The sequence below is a fragment of the Macadamia integrifolia genome, chromosome 13, assembly GCF_013358625.1.
Source record: "Macadamia integrifolia cultivar HAES 741 chromosome 13, SCU_Mint_v3, whole genome shotgun sequence".
Lineage (NCBI taxonomy): Eukaryota > Viridiplantae > Streptophyta > Magnoliopsida > Proteales > Proteaceae > Macadamia > Macadamia integrifolia.
In genome coordinates this window covers 6,260,809-6,276,463 of record NC_056569.1, presented here as the reverse complement: position 1 = coordinate 6,276,463, position 15,655 = coordinate 6,260,809, and the positions used below count along the sequence as shown (strand labels likewise).

At 36.9% G+C, this 15,655-nt stretch overlaps 2 protein-coding genes across 5 annotated transcripts in view; one reads left to right on the top strand and one right to left on the bottom strand.

Annotated features, from left to right (window-relative positions):
- Positions 1-173: 173 nt before the first annotated feature.
- On the bottom strand, positions 174-7,452 carry LOC122059739 (RNA polymerase II subunit A C-terminal domain phosphatase SSU72). 2 transcript variants are annotated; one of them, XM_042622758.1, is made up of 6 exons: positions 6,892-7,452; positions 5,685-5,787; positions 1,642-1,729; positions 831-949; positions 624-736; positions 174-522 (listed from the first exon to the last, which is right to left on the bottom strand). In XM_042622758.1, the coding sequence occupies exons 1-5, from the start codon at positions 7,104-7,106 to the stop codon at positions 635-637; spliced, it is 627 nt and encodes a 208-aa protein (XP_042478692.1). In that variant the 5' UTR covers positions 7,107-7,452; the 3' UTR covers positions 174-522; positions 624-634. The 2 variants fall into 2 exon arrangements, with proteins under 2 accessions (XP_042478692.1, XP_042478693.1); XM_042622759.1 differs by lacking the exon at positions 1,642-1,729 and having other exon boundaries at positions 5,642-5,787.
- Positions 7,453-7,900: 448 nt separating this feature from the next.
- The window catches only part of LOC122059737 (probable 6-phosphogluconolactonase 4, chloroplastic), a 10,801-nt gene continuing 3,046 nt past the window's right edge, over positions 7,901-15,655 (top strand). Inside the window, exon 1 of one of the 3 annotated variants that reach the window (XM_042622757.1) lies at positions 7,901-8,038. The gene's annotated coding sequence lies outside the window, so the exon portion shown is untranslated. Of the gene's footprint in view, positions 8,039-11,265; positions 11,471-14,951; positions 15,155-15,655 lie in introns of those variants that run through there. The other 2 variants (XM_042622756.1, XM_042622755.1) reach the window with 2 other exon arrangements.

The window sequence follows — 15,655 nt, the reverse complement described above, 5'->3', positions numbered from 1 at the left end:
CCTAGAATAACACAAGAATAACAGATCCAAGAATAACAGAGGATCTGGACCGTTTCTTCACTCAGTTAACCCCAAGCGAGTATTCAAATATCTGTCCATTCATGCATGAAGGGACTCCTAATGGGTTCCCTTGTTTTGTTTTGATTAATTATTTATGACGTGAATAACAATGATAAAGGAAAGAGGGAGTGAAAAAAATATTTCAAATGAGTATACAAAAAGGTAATAACAATGAAAGGGCTCAGGTTAACCCATAAACCAAGTAAGAAAGAAATACATCCTGTAGATTAGGTTTTCATCCTGGAGATGCATAGGTTGAGTTCATACTTGTTCCAGTTGCTGATTCTGGATTTCAAGCAACATGGTTTGGATCATTTTCCTTGACCTTATAATTGAGGAATTAGATGTTCACTTCAGTACATTAGAAGGTGGTCATTTAGAACAAGAAATTTCCCATTTGTGATGACTTGACACCAAATGGCAGAAGGAAAAAGAAGGTCCTCATATTACCATAATAGATCCCTGCAAATTCAAAAGACCAAGCAGCCACATATTAGCACTAGAAAAAGAAAAATAGAATGGAGCATAATATCTGAAAGGAAATCCAACCCTTGTGTACATACCCAAGAAAAATTTAATAGAAAGAAATGCTATATAAAAGCTTCCGCCGATGTTGTTTCTCAAATGCAGCAACAATGTCATCGATAGAATCCTCCCAAAACTCAACAGCTTCAAGCTGTGCATCAGAAGGAACATTTGAACACTTTTTGTATCAGAAATCAGAACACGGAAGATAAAATGAGAACTACAATGCTGACCCATCCTCTCACCTGTTGACAAAGCTCCAGAGCAAGCCTAGCTCCAATGGCTGCCTCCTCATGGTTATCTTTTACATCCAAGTTGATCGCTAGTACACTTTTCATAAGAGCATGCTCCCGATTGTGAAGATCTGCAGAAGTTCAATACGCTGGTTGGGCACTTCTACACGATAGCCATTATGGTTCTACACATATTCTTCTCTACAATAGATAAATGAACCAACAGAAAGAAGCGAATGCTTATGTTGCATGAAACATAGTCTACATGATTCATGAAATAAACCTGCAATATGCAGTTGACCTGTACGGTCCTTCCCATTTTATAGTAAAGACAGAATACTGTCACCCACTCTACCCACCCACCCCATGCAGTTCATCCAAAAAAAAAAATGAATACTGCTAACAAAAATGGGCCATTAATTGGATTGTTACTGGCAGTTTGCCTGATAAATTTAGGGATCACAGTTAGTTTAAAATGCCAATCGAGGAGGAGGATCGGATTCAAGTCTTGTCAGCCTACTCATTTTTTGTAAACATGTGAGTTGCCAAGACTTCGGAAGCTTTTCAATTGACAAAAATTTAGAATAAAAATTGCCATGTTGGACAAATTTGATGTACTTGAATTGCCATAGGAATAGTAAGAAGAATAAAATGCACAAAATCTAATAGAGTTTGGGTCAATTCGTGGCTATGATCTGATATAAAGTCCCATGAAAGACCTTAATGTGAGCATCATCAAGAAGTCTCAGTCACTTGCTAGGTTCTGCTGCTTTGGTATTAAAATAGATGAATGATACCCATATGTAAACTCAAAATGCTGCACCTAATTTTTCAGTTACAATATCTGTCTTGAAGTTCTTTAGATTGGATCCCAGTGCAATTAACTTAGCCAGCACTTCATGTGCATAGATACTTAGCCAGCACTTCATGTGCATAGATCTGTTCATGAGAAGGTAACATTTTACATCTGTTAGTAAGGAAACTTATCCCTAATAAATAAATAAAGCTAGATGACTAGTCATTTTCCAAAATGATAGATTTCCAATTAGATGCAAATATAAACAGCCTAACCCAATTAAATCCTTCAACAACAATCCCAACCTTAAGCAGTACCAGTCCCAATCCAGGATGCACACTACGTTTTAAATCCAGTACCATGTCTACACATTTTGCTAGGAAATCATATCCATGACTTTTATATAGGAGGGCTACCATTAACAAAAGCAATTAAAAAAATAAAAAGATTGCCCAAAAACCTGTGCATTTTGAGCTAGGGTCTGGTTTTTCTGGATGGGCACATGATAAAGGAAAGTATCGCAACAGCCCTTGCGGTTCAGGTTATGGGTCGATTTTACCACCACTGTACCCATGGTTCAAGATCTGGTTCACCCTAAGTAGCCAAATTACTTTATTTTAACCTGCTTATGTTGTTTGGACAGATGGGAATAACTCATAAATTCCAGATCAGTTTTGAAGTCTCTATCTCAGTTATTTATTCACTATAAGAGTCCCCCCTCAAGTCAAGTTGGAAGCTTAGGTTAGTTAAGCTTCTAATTTATGTCTTTTTCTATTTTGTAAATACATGTCAGAGGCTAGACCTCACCTACAATTTGAGAAATGAATTGAATAAGGAAAATGCCAGATGAATGGAGAAGCACTGTGGTTCTGATTTACAAAAATAAAGATGATATTCAGAGTTATAACAACTATAGAGATATAAGACTAATGAGTCATACTATAAAATTATTCGAGAGGTTATTGGAACCCACTTGAGAAATGAAACTACCATTTACGGAGAAACAAAACCAGGAAGGTCTACGATAAAAGCTACATACTTACCTAGGAGACTCATGGAAAGATTTAGAGATAACAATAAAGATCTACATATGGCCTTTATTGATCTAGAAAATGCTTATGAAAGAGTCCTTAAAGAGTTAATCTAGCAAGTACTAGAGAAAAGAAGTGTTTCAAGAAAATATGTGGACATAATTAGATATGTATGATGGTGTGGTGATCAGTGTAAGAACTGTTGGAGGGGTCAAGGTAGTGAATTTCCAATTATAATTGGATTACATCAAGAATCAGTTTTAAGCCCCTATTTCTTTGTGCTTATCATGGATGAATTAACCAGAGACATTCAAGATGAGGTTCCTTAATGTATGCTTTTTGTTGATGATGCTATTTTGGTGGATGAGACAAGAGCATGAATTAAATCCAAGTTGGAGTTATAGAGATCAACTTTGGACTCAAAAGGTTTTAAGATAAGTAGAACTGTAGAATGAAGATGGAGTACACAGTGTGTAACTAAAGTTCCATGAGGACGAATAATGAGGTGGTGAAAATTGATGAGAGGGAGGTTCTTCAAAGTGATTAATTTAGGTATTTGGGATTAGTCATAACTAAAGAAGGTGATATATAGGATGAAGTTTCATAAGAATTAAAATAGGATTGATGAAGTAGAGAGATGTGTCCGGAGTATTGTGTGATCGACGTATTCCTTTAAAGCTTAAAGGAAAATTTTATAAGACAATTATACAACCAACTATGATGTATGGTGCAAAATGTCGGGCAATAGGCATTATGTAAATAAATTCATTACAGAGAAGATGGGGATATTGAGATAGATAAGTGGTAAAACTATGAAGGATAAAGTAAGGAATGATCCTATTAAAGCTAATTTGGGAGTAGTCCAATATATGATAAGCTATGAGAAAGTCGTTTGAGGTGGTATGACCATATTCAACAGAGGCCTTCAAATACTCTAGTACGGAGGAGTGATTTGATTCAGATTGAATAAACTTAAAAACCTAGGGGTAGACCTAAAATGACTTCAGGAGAAGTGATGAGGAAAGACATGCATAGCTTAGGCCTTGTATTAGTATGACGTTGAATAGAGCTAATTGGAGGGTAAGGATCCATGTAGACGACCCCATCTAGTTGGGATAATGCTGAGTTGTTGTTTTGATTGAATTAGTTTATTTGGAAGAAATAATTTCTCTCTCCCCTTACTCTCCGCCATGTCTCTCTCTCTTCAATCTCGTTTTTCCTCTCCCCTCAGCTTCTTTTCTTTCTATTTTCTCTCCCTTTTCTCGCATTCCTGTGGCACCATTGCTGGCAGGTTTCTCTAGTTTCTTTCCCATCGATCTCCACCTTCCTTCTCAGATTTTTGGATCTGAAAACCCACCACCAAAGATCATCCATCCTTGTCCAAACCCATACTCTCACTCTGCCCTTTTCCCTCACTGTGCTCACCTCCATCCACAATTTACCCACCATTCCAGATTCCCTGTCATGGCATCTCCATTGAATCTCGGTTCCCCCACCCTCTTCCCAGAAGGAAAACAGAAGAGTCTATTGGTGTGAGCATTTGTAGAAGTGGGTTGGAGGAAAACAACATCCAATAAGAATAAGAGAGAGAAAAGTATTCCCTGAAGCCGAGGCAGAACTAACATATCTAGTTTATCCTGAAACAACGGAATCCTCACCCTCAGGAGCCCAAACAATTCGTCCTCAGCAGCCCCAAGTAACAAATCCGAATGCTGATCTCCTAGAATTTCTGTATGGAGTTAGAGGGAATAAGATACCATGGATCATGTAGGAGGGATGGTGAGGAGATTGGAGATCATGCAAAGGTTTCTTTTGCATTCTGTTTAGCATTGACACTGAACCAACGGGAGGAAAAGGGAATAGGGAAGAGCAAACGTGTAAAGGGACATTATGTGTATGCGTAGATTGTCTTACATCTTGTATATCATATACAATGGAGTTGTCCACCCTACCATACAGTGCATAGAATCACCACATGATTCTACCATCCAACAATGACGTCCATGATATTAACACTGAAGGGATGGTGGTTATTCTCTGTCAAACTTGTCTCCGGTGGTGTCATCCAGTTATCCTTCTGCATTTCAACTATTATAGTCATTATAGATTTTCTATCATTCAGAAACAAATGTTAAACAGATTAACAGTTGGCCATTTTAGATTCTTGTTACTCAAACACAAACTTTTAATTAGTCATTTTAGATTTTCTGTTACCCAGGCACAAGTTTTCAAACAGAACCAGTTATGAGGAAAAGCTTTCTAAATATATGACCATCTTTCTTGAGGTTGCTTGCCACGTTATAACTCAACCATGCACACACCTGGCTAACAATAAGAAATTCACTCCTAGATGTTTCCAAGTCAATGCGTTGATAAAACCATACGATGTACCTAAAAGAGGGGGAAAACAGTAAACTAAATTCTCTCAATAGATAATGCCTCCAGTTATCAAAACCCTTTATAATATCTCAAAGCTTCCCCTATGATAACATTTCAGACCACAGATAGCTCTCCTCAATGTTAAACCACTTCAATTTTCATCAGATGCTCATGTTAAAAATAACTAGTCCAGCATCCATTTAAAAAAACCCTGGGCCAGTACTTTCATACTGCTGGTCCCTCAGACCACATAAAAGAGTAGTTTTTGGCATTAAAATTTTAGGTAATGACCACAGCCAACAAGAAGAGCCAAAGACCCATGGCCATTAAACTAACAATCCAACCCTTAATACCAGCCTAGTTTGAACCATAAAAACTACTCAAAGCCCTGATGCAGTGTCAGCCAAGAGTAAAAGAAAGAGGTCTAGAAACAACTATCATGAGCTAGCTTCGTGGTTCAAGTAGGAATCATTGTCCAGCTTGAACCATAAAAGCAACTCAAAACCCTGTTCACTCGATTCAATTATTGCATGGAACAATAAACACGTTAATCTACCATTTAAAAACAATTCAAACTAAAAGAAATATACAATAAATGCAATAAAAAACATATTAACCTTCAACAACCATATCAAAAACCTTTTCTTCAAACGTAAATACCACATCAAAGGAACCATCAGCAGCATTATCTTGCCAGCGTTGAGGAGCAAGTTTCACAGAAGAATTCCTTTTAAGCATTGGTAAGATACCATTCCTCTTGTATCTGTACTATGTTAAGGATATATCTCACCACAAATCTAATAATGAAAATTACTTCATCTTGTAGATACACAAAAAAGAAGGGGCCCAGGAAAACTAAATAATTAACCTTCTTCACCCAAATATCATTTCAAAAAGAGTATTCCCTTTATTTCTATTTCTACTCCAGTAGCTTTTTATTTCTATTCTACACCAGTAGCTTTTCAGGAAAAGAAGATGTGCAGTTTATTTCAACCCATTCTCTATAATGGTCTTTGTAGATGTCACATCCAAATATTCAACCTAATTTTCCTCTTTAAAACTTAGAAGATTTGCATTATTCTATTCGTTGCAGCTAAGGATGTTGAGGAAGAACAAAATTAGACAGTTCTTTTCACAACCTTCATAACTTGCTCCTACGGAACCAACACTGGAGAAGAATAGAAAATTCAGTGAATCAAAACATGGGTCGTGAAAACAAAAATGAGAGCAGAATCACAATCCCCCCCCCCAACACACACACCCTTTCAAGGGTCAGAGAAGAAGGATGACTACCATTGTAAAGTTCACACTTGGATCCCATCCACTCTCAATCCATAGGATATGATTTGCTAGTTGCCTGATGGATAAAGCATAAAAAATTGTTCATCATCAACCCGTTCAATTTGAAATGTCAATTAGAAAGTTCAGCAGTTCAGTTAACACAGTTTCAAGTTTAATTTGCAACAATAATCAACTTGGTACAATGGGCAGCATCAGAATCTAATCTATTTAAGCCTATTGATCCAATTATTGATAAAGACTAGCTGGTAAAATAGTGCATGTAGATTCAACAGTTGATACTGTCCAATACGTCAAGTGATTCCCAGTGAATGAGGAATCAACCAACGTGAATCAATCCATAGCTTTTTGGCAGGTATGGCAACCAAGGCATATATAATCTAAGGAAAGACATTAAACCCTCAAAAGATTCACACAAAAACAAACTACAAAATCCAATACTCACAGAAATCAAATCAGTATTCCATTGAAGCTAAAAATGTGAAAAATTTCTGAATTCGATCCCCACCGCAAGAAAACAAAAACAAAATGAGATATTCATTCAGAAAAAAAAAAAAAAAAGGGATACAGTTCAGGATCTTTCCGTCTAAGATCATCGAACATCTGCTTGTACGGGGTACCAAAGTCGTAAACGTTGGGTTCCCTTAAAGACGGCCCAGGAAGCTTAACATGACCTCCAGTACCATAAGAAGAGACATCTAAGCCCTCTCTTTTGAGGAGCGAATGAGCTTCCATGCTCCGATTCTGATTCGAAGAACAAACCATCGCGTGTCGAAGTTTCATTCTTCAATATTGGATTCACTAATGGCGGAGTTGCAATTTGGGAAGAAAAAATTAATGAAAAGAACAAAACAAAAAATTTTGATTAAAACCCTAGCTCGGAGGTTTTAACCTTAACTGCAACTGTTTATAAGACACGACTCACAGAGTTGCAGAGGAAGAACCCAAAGAAGGAAACTTAGAACGGCAAACCAAGAGTTTTAAAAACAGGAATCCGTGCTGATTCAGATCGGATTGGAATCGGTCATTTATATGAATCGGCCGATTCACCAATATTTTAAACCATGGGGTCAACCACTTCGGAACCAAAATTCTTTTACGTCGATGTCTAGAGGTCGGGATCTAGATCTTTTCCAATTTCATCCAACACCTCACGTGCATGTTTGTAGCTACGTGCCTACTACCTTGGGGCAGGCCAACGAGCATCCAACGATATCGCGGATGGTCGACATGTGGCAACGAACAAATCCGACGACTCAACGACCAGCAACCCTCTTTCCGCAGAACTCACCGACGAGAAATCCGAGAACTTCGACATTCCTTCTCTTCTCTTATTTCTCCTCTCGGTGAATGATAGCAGACCTCGCCGACGAAAAATCCGGTCACTTCGACACACCTTCCCTTCTCTTATTTCTCCTCTTGGTGAACGATCGCAGACCTCGCCGACGAAAAATCCGACTCAGTCTCGTCTCCCTCTACTCTATTTTTCCCTCTCTTCTCTACCCATACACACTAATAGCCCTAACCTGCAGAGGGGTTTCTCTTATTACTCCTCTCGGTGAAAGATCGCAAACCTCGCTGACGTTTTGAAATCGATCTAGTAGGGACTTTCATTCAGAGGTTTCAGAGGCGAGCACCGACACCGGCAAGAGGACTTTCAGAGATTTGCAATCAATCTCGCTTCAGGATTTGAAAGGCACGAACGAACAGTAAAGGTTCAATTCTTTCTCTCTTCTTTTGTTTATCTGTCTCTGTGGATGAGGCTCTGTGTTTTTTTTTTTTTTTTTTTGATGAGTGGTATATTTGTATTGAAAGAGGAAAAAAGTAAGAGTACAAAAAACGGCAATTCCCATTACCTTCTTACCATAAACCTAGAGAAAGGTTAGGGAATTCCTACCACAAGCAGGACATGCCCTGTAAAGAAATAGAAAATTACAATAATCATAGAAAAGACACTTTAGACTCTGTAATACTCAAAGTGGGTTGCATCCTCTTCCACAAACATCATCAGATCATTAGGAAACTCAGTAGGTATAATAAGGATTTCTTCACTTGGAGGTCCAAGAGAAGCCATATAGTCTGCTGGCCTATTTAATTCCCTCCAAACATGCTTGAACTCTATTAATGCAAAAGATTTAGTCAATTGCAAAATCCTCTCTTAATAACTTGAGTATCCTAAGGTCCTTGGATTACTCCATTCAACGTGTCCACTAAAAGCTTTGAATCTGACCTGATTGAAACCTTTGTAAGATGGGGCTCTGTTGATTCTGTTGGGTTATTTAAAATATGATTACTGTATTTGTCTCTGTGGACATGGTTCTGTTGGTTTATTTTTTTCATTACATACTCATATCTAAAACTCACTAAGATGGGAATTGAGTCACTTGATTTTAGTAGTAGTCATCTATTCCTTAGCTCATTGACTGGACTGCGATCGTTCACCGAGAGGAGAAATAAGAGAAGGGAAGGAGTGTCGAAGCTCGGGGATTTCTCGTCAGCAAGTTCTGCGGACGTTCAGCGATAAGAGAAATAAGAGATTGCTCGTCGCCACTTGTCGACCATCCGCGATGTCGTTGAGTGTCAGTCGTTGGAGACGAGCCAGATCCACTACATTGGGCCATGTGCAGATGAGAGGTTGAGATAAAGTTGGAGAGGATCCAGATCCAGATCCAGATCCAGATCCAGATCCAGTCCTGAGTTGTGAAACGAATTGAGATCGTTTGTAGTGCTATAAGGCATGTAGCATCTAACGATCAGAATGTCTTGGGCTGCACTTGAGTGCTTTGAGCTGTGTATTTGAGCATTCTTGATCACTAGATATGTGTTGCATGCCCTATAGCGCTGTAGAGGAGTTCAATCCTTATGAAACCTCCTCTTGTACTCATAGTGGGTCTTACTTTTAAGGGCAAATCTAAACCATCCATATTTACATTTTCTTTTAACTTTTAATCTAAATCATGTGTTCCTAATTAGAGAGTTGGGAAAGTGGACAAGAAGCCATCATGTAATGAATATTTTGCCTCTGCCCTTTTGCTGTAAAGTTAGATAAATAGTGGCAAAATCAGAATCCAAAGGATACTCAACTTTGACATGATTGATGCTGCCTTGGGCTTTAAATGTGTTTGAGATAAGCAAGTTTTTGCTCAATGCATTAGCCATTTGATTTTCTTTTCTAGGCTTACTATTTAAGGTAATAATGAATTTTTGAAGGTTTGATACTCACTTAGTGTGCTTATAATTCATCGTTCTTTGAGAGTGCAAGTGCTTAGCTGCTTCATGATCGGAATAGAATACAAATCCCTTGTCAATTAACTAGTGTCTCCAATGCTCGAATATTAGCATTGTAACATGCACCTCATGATCATAAGTAATATTTGTTCTTTGAATCGTTCAACTTTTTGATCCGTTATCGAAAGAGATAGGGTAGTCTCTTTCCATAAGGATGCCAGCATGATAAGCATTTGTAGCCATTTCAAACATGCAATCAAATTATTGTAGTTCCAATATTGGGGTCTCCATCACCTTCCTCTTGATTGATAAGCGTGAAGGCTTTTGTAGTGGCTGGGGTCCATTCGGATTTGCCTTTACATTCATTCATTCACTTAGTGTCGGTGTCATGATAGCGCTGAATCATCAATAAAAAGATGGTGAAAACTCTAAATTGTGGTGGGAATTTTTTGTATGGCCCTAATTGACAATGCTTTGGACTTCCTCAAATCAACTTCTATGCCCCTTAAACACACAATGAAACCAAGGAAAAGAAACATAAACGAGCACTTCTTGAAATTGATAGTTTTGCACTTGAAGCTTGTGATGAAAGTACCTTTAAGATTTGGGTAATTCTATTCTACTTACCCAAAAACTTTATTCTATTCTATCTATCCAAAAGAACTGTATTCTATTTTGATTCATAATTTCCTAACACTATTTCTTAAGAAATATGAATATTGCATTATTCTTTCATGTATAAATTTCGCTATTTATGCATTGCTATATATTTTAGGGAAAAGATTTTCCATTTAACCAATATATTGTAAGCCACATTTCATATTGAGGTTCTCTCTCAGGTTTCTTGTAGATGATACCATTTGCGTATGTCACGTCAAACTACGAGAGATACCCCTGTATTGGTGACTTGGAAAATATTCTTTTTATATTGTATTTTTGACAATAATTTTATGAGTAAAAAGTATTGGAGAGCACATCAATGAGTTGCAGAATAAAATGTATCATACATGGGAGGAAAGCAATGTCATTTTATGTGAAAAAGAGACCAATAAATACAAAGGTACTAATATACCCTGCCAAGGCGGCTTAGAGAACCTAATCCTTCATTTATTTAATACGGAGGATGGCCAAGTGCATCATTTTTACAGTCTCCTTGAAAATAGGATTGAATCATAAAGATTTTGTTGGCGATTAGGTCAATTCATTCTAGGAGCCAGAGAAAATGATGCTAAATAGTGAAATCCTTACTTCTAAACGAGAAGAGGGGAAAATAGGTGAAGTGGATCACAAGTTTTTTTTTTTTTCTTTAAATGAGAGAACACTACTCAGACTCAAATCTTCTATGGTTCATGGTGAGAGACGGTGAATATCCAACAGTTGAGAGAGCCTCAGCTTGCACTTCAACTGTTGAATGTTCATTATCGTTCACTACCTCCTCACAAAGGATTTTTGTTCCACATATACACCAAAGCCCATAGTCAATGGAAGGCGTCGTGTAAGCATCATTAACACGAGTGTAGGGGAGGGGAGGAACGCTACCTCATAGAATACGGATATACCGTACGCACATGGGAAGTAGAAAGCACTCCCACTCAAAACTCAAACTCATCCATTGTGGGTCCCAAGAATCGAAGTGAAATTAGAAAAGGCAACCCCATTTAAAAAAACGTAAAGTAAATCATGTGATCTTTTTCAGGTGAGAAATGTAAATCATCTGATAAACTTGATTAAGAACAGATTTAACAAATCTTTAGCATCATTTTAGGATCAAGTTATTAATGGAATAAGCATAAAACCCCTATCTAAATTCTTCATTTCTGTGGACAACTGATTGGTTACTCTTTCAAATCCCGTTGGAATTTCGTTTCTTAATCGGATTCTGATCGAACTGGAAAATCTGAGAGTGCAAGAAAGTTCAGGTTCGTCACTTTAGAAATTCCTTTTTTACATTCTTTGCTCAATTTGATTTCTTGTTTGCGAGTTTCTTCTACATTTTTTCTGCTAAATTTCCTGATTATGAGTGTGAGAAATTTTCTAGTAGCTTAGTTTTATGAATCAAGTTACGTATCTATATGATACCACAAAAATGGAGGTGATCCGTTGAATAGGATGTAACTCTTTCAATTTAAATGTCACTCCTGTAGTAATTTTTTCCGCAAAAATCCATTAATTACCCTAATAAGGTAAGCAAGAGAAACTTCATCACTTTCATTTCCGCATTCAATTACCCATTATTTCAAAAGAAATGATGTGCAACACATACAGTCGGAATTGATGCTTTCTCTGTCCTTGCTTTGACAAATTTGAAAAAACAATTGTTACAAATGAGTTTTCCCTCTCTCAATCGTTTTGCAGGAAACACCCAAACTCTAAATAAAGTATTCTCTTCTTCTTTTCTTTTTTTTTTTTTTTTTTTTTTTTTTTTTTTTTTTTTTTTTTTTTTTTTTTTTTTAAGTGGTATATTTGTATTGAAAGAGTACAAAAAACGGCAATTCCCATTACCTTCTCAGCACAAACCTAGGGAAAGGTTAGGGAATTCCTAACACAAGCAGGACATGCCCTGTAAAGAAATAAAAAATTACAATAATCATAGAAAAGACACTTTTAGACTCTGTAATACTCAATGTGGGTTGCATCCTCTTCCACAAACATCTTTAGATCATTAGAAAACCCAGTAGGTATAATAAGGATTTCTTCACTTGGAGGTCCAAGAGAAGCCATATAGTCTGCTGGCCTATTTAATTCCCTCAAACATGCTTGAACTCTATTAATGCAAAAGATTTAGTCAATTGCAAAATCCTTCTCTTAATAACTTGAGTATCCTAAGGTCCTTGGATTACTTCATTCAACATGTCCACTAAAAGCTTTGAATCTGACCTGATTGAAACCTTTGTAAGATGGGGCTCTGTTGATTCTGTTGGGTTATTTAAAATATGATTACTGTATTTGTCTCTGTGGACATGGTTCTGTTGGTTTATTTTTTTCATTACATACTCATATCTAAAACTCACTAAGATGGGAATTGAGTCACTTGATTTTAGTAGTAGTCATCTATTCCTTAGCTCATTGACTGGACTGCGATCGTTCACCGAGAGGAGAAATAAGAGAAGGGAAGGAGTGTCGAAGTTCCCGGATTTCTCGTCAGCAAGTTCTGCGAACGTTCAGCGATACGAGAAATAAGAGAAAGAGGGTTGCAGGTCGTTGAGCCATCGGATTTGCTCGTCGCCACTTGTCGACCTTCCGCGACATCGTTCAGAATCAGTCGTTGGAGACGAGCCAGATCCACTACATTGGGCCATGTGCAGATGAGAGGTTGAGATAAAGTTGGAGAGGATCCAGATCCAGATCCAGTCCTGAGTTGTGAAACGAATTGAGATCGTTAGTAGTGCTATAAGGCATGTAGCATTTAATAATTAGAGAGTTGGGAAAGTGGACAAGAAGCCATCATGTAATGAATATTTTGCCTCTGCCCTTTTGCGGTAAAGTTAGATAAATAGTGGCAAAATCAGAATCCAAAGGATACTCAACTTTGACATGATTGATGCTGCCTTGGGCTTTAAATGTGTTTGAGATAAGCAAGTTTTTGCTCAATGCATTAGCCATTTGATTTTCTTTTCTAGGCTTACTATTTAAGGTAATAATGAATTTTTGAAGGTTTGATACTCACTTAGTGTGCTTATAACTCATCGTTCTTTGAGAGTGCAAGTGTTTAACTGCTTCATGATCGGAATAGAATATAAATCCCTTGTCAATTAACTAGTGTCTCCAATGCTCGAATATTAGCATTGTAACATGCACCTCATGATCATAAGTAATATTTGTTCTTTGAATCGTTCAACTTTTTGATCCGTTATCGAAAGAGATAGGGTAGTCTCTTTACATAAGGATGCCACCAATGCCAGCATGATAAGCATTTGTAGCCATTTCAAACATGCAATCAAATTATTGTAGTTCCAATATTGGGGTCTCCATCACCTTCCTCTTGATTGATAAGCGTGAAGGCTTTTGTAGTGGCTGGGGTCCATTCGAATTTGCCTTCACATTCATTCATTCACTTAGTGTCGGTGTCATGATAGCGCTGAATCATCAATAAAAATATGTTGGTGAAAACTCTAAATTGTGGTGGGAATTTTTTGTATGGCCCTAATTGACAATGCTTTGGACTTCCTCAAATCAACTTCTATGCCCCTTAAACACACAATGAAACCAAGGAAAAGAAACATAAACGAGCACTTCTTGAAATTGATAGTTTTGCACTTGAAGCTTGTGATGAAAGTACCTTTAAGATTTGGGTAATTCTATTCTACTTACCCAAAAACTTTATTCTATTCTATCTATCCAAAAGAACTGTATTCTATTTTGATTCATAATTTCCTAACACTATTTCTTAAGAAATATGAATATTGCATTATTCTTTCATGTATAAATTTCGCTATTTATGCATTGCTATATATTTTAGGGAAAAGATTTTCCATTTAACCAATATATTGTAAGCCACATTTCATATTGAGGTTCTCTCTCAGGTTTCTTGTAGATGATACCATTTGCGTATGTCACGTCAAACTACGAGAGATACCCCTATATTGGTGACTTGGAAAATATTCTTTTTATATTGTATTTATGACAATAATTTTATGAGTAAAAAGTATTGGAGAGCACATCAATGAGTTGCAGAATAAAATGTATCATACATGGGAGGAAAGCAATGTCATTTTATGTGAAAAAGAGACCAATAAATACAAAGGTACTAATATACCCTGCCAAGGCGGCTTAGAGAACCTAATCCTTCATTTATTTAATACGGAGGATGGCCAAGTGCATCATTTTTACAGTCTCCTTGAAAATAGGATTGAATCATAAAGATTTTGTTGGCGATTAGGTCAATTCATTCTAGGAGCCAGAGAAAATGATGCTAAATAGTGAAATCCTTACTTCTAAACGAGAAGAGGGGAAAATAGGTGAAGTGGATCACAAGTTTTTTTTTTTTTCTTTAAATGAGAGAACACTACTCAGACTCAAATCTTATGTGGTTCATGGTGAGAGACAGTGAATATCCAACAGTTGAGAGAGCCTCAGCTTGCACTTCAACTGTTGAATGTTCATTATCGCTCACTACCTCCTCACAAAGGATTTTTGTGCCACATATATACCAAAGCCCATGGTCAATGGAAGGCGTCGTGTAAGCATCATTAACACGAGTGGAGGGGAGGGGAGGAACGCTACCTCATAGAATACGGATATACCGTACGCACATGGGAAGTAGAAAGCATTCCCACTCAAAACTCAAACTCATCCATTGTGGGTCCCAAGAATCGAAGTGAAATTAGAAAAGGCAACCCCATTTAAAAAAACGTAAAGTAAATCATGTGATCTTTTTCAGGTGAGAAATGTAAATCATCTGATAAACTTGATTAAGAACAGATTTAACAAATCTTTAGCATCATTTTAGGATCAAGTTATTAATGGAATAAGCATAAAACCCCTATCTAAATTCTTCATTTCTGTGGACAACTGATTGGTTACTCTTTCAAATCCCGTTGGAATTTCGTTTCTTAATCGGATTCTGATCGAACTGGAAAATCTGAGAGTGCAAGAAAGTTCAGGTTCGTCACTTTAGAAATTCCTTTTTTACATTCTTTGCTCAATTTGATTTCTTGTTTGTGAGTTTCTTCTACATTTTTTCTGCTAAATTTCCTGATTATGAGTGTGAGAAATTTTCTAGTAGCTAAGTTTTATGAATCAAGTTACGTATCTATATGATACCACAAAAATGGAGGTGATCCGTTGAATAGGATGTAACTCTTTCAATTTAAATGTCACTCCTGTAGTAATTTTTTCCGCAAAAATCCATTGATTACCCTAATAAGGTAAGCAAGAGAAACTTCATCACTTTCATTTCCGCATTCAATTACCCATTATTTCAAAAGAAATGATGTGCAACACATACAGTCGGAATTGATGCTTTCTCTGTCCTTGCTTTGACAAATTTGAAAAAACAATTGTTACAAATGAGTTTTCCCTCTCTCAATCGTTTTGCAGGAAACACCCAAACTCTAAATAAAGTATTCTCTTCTTCTTTTCTTTTTTTTTTTTTTTTTTTTTTT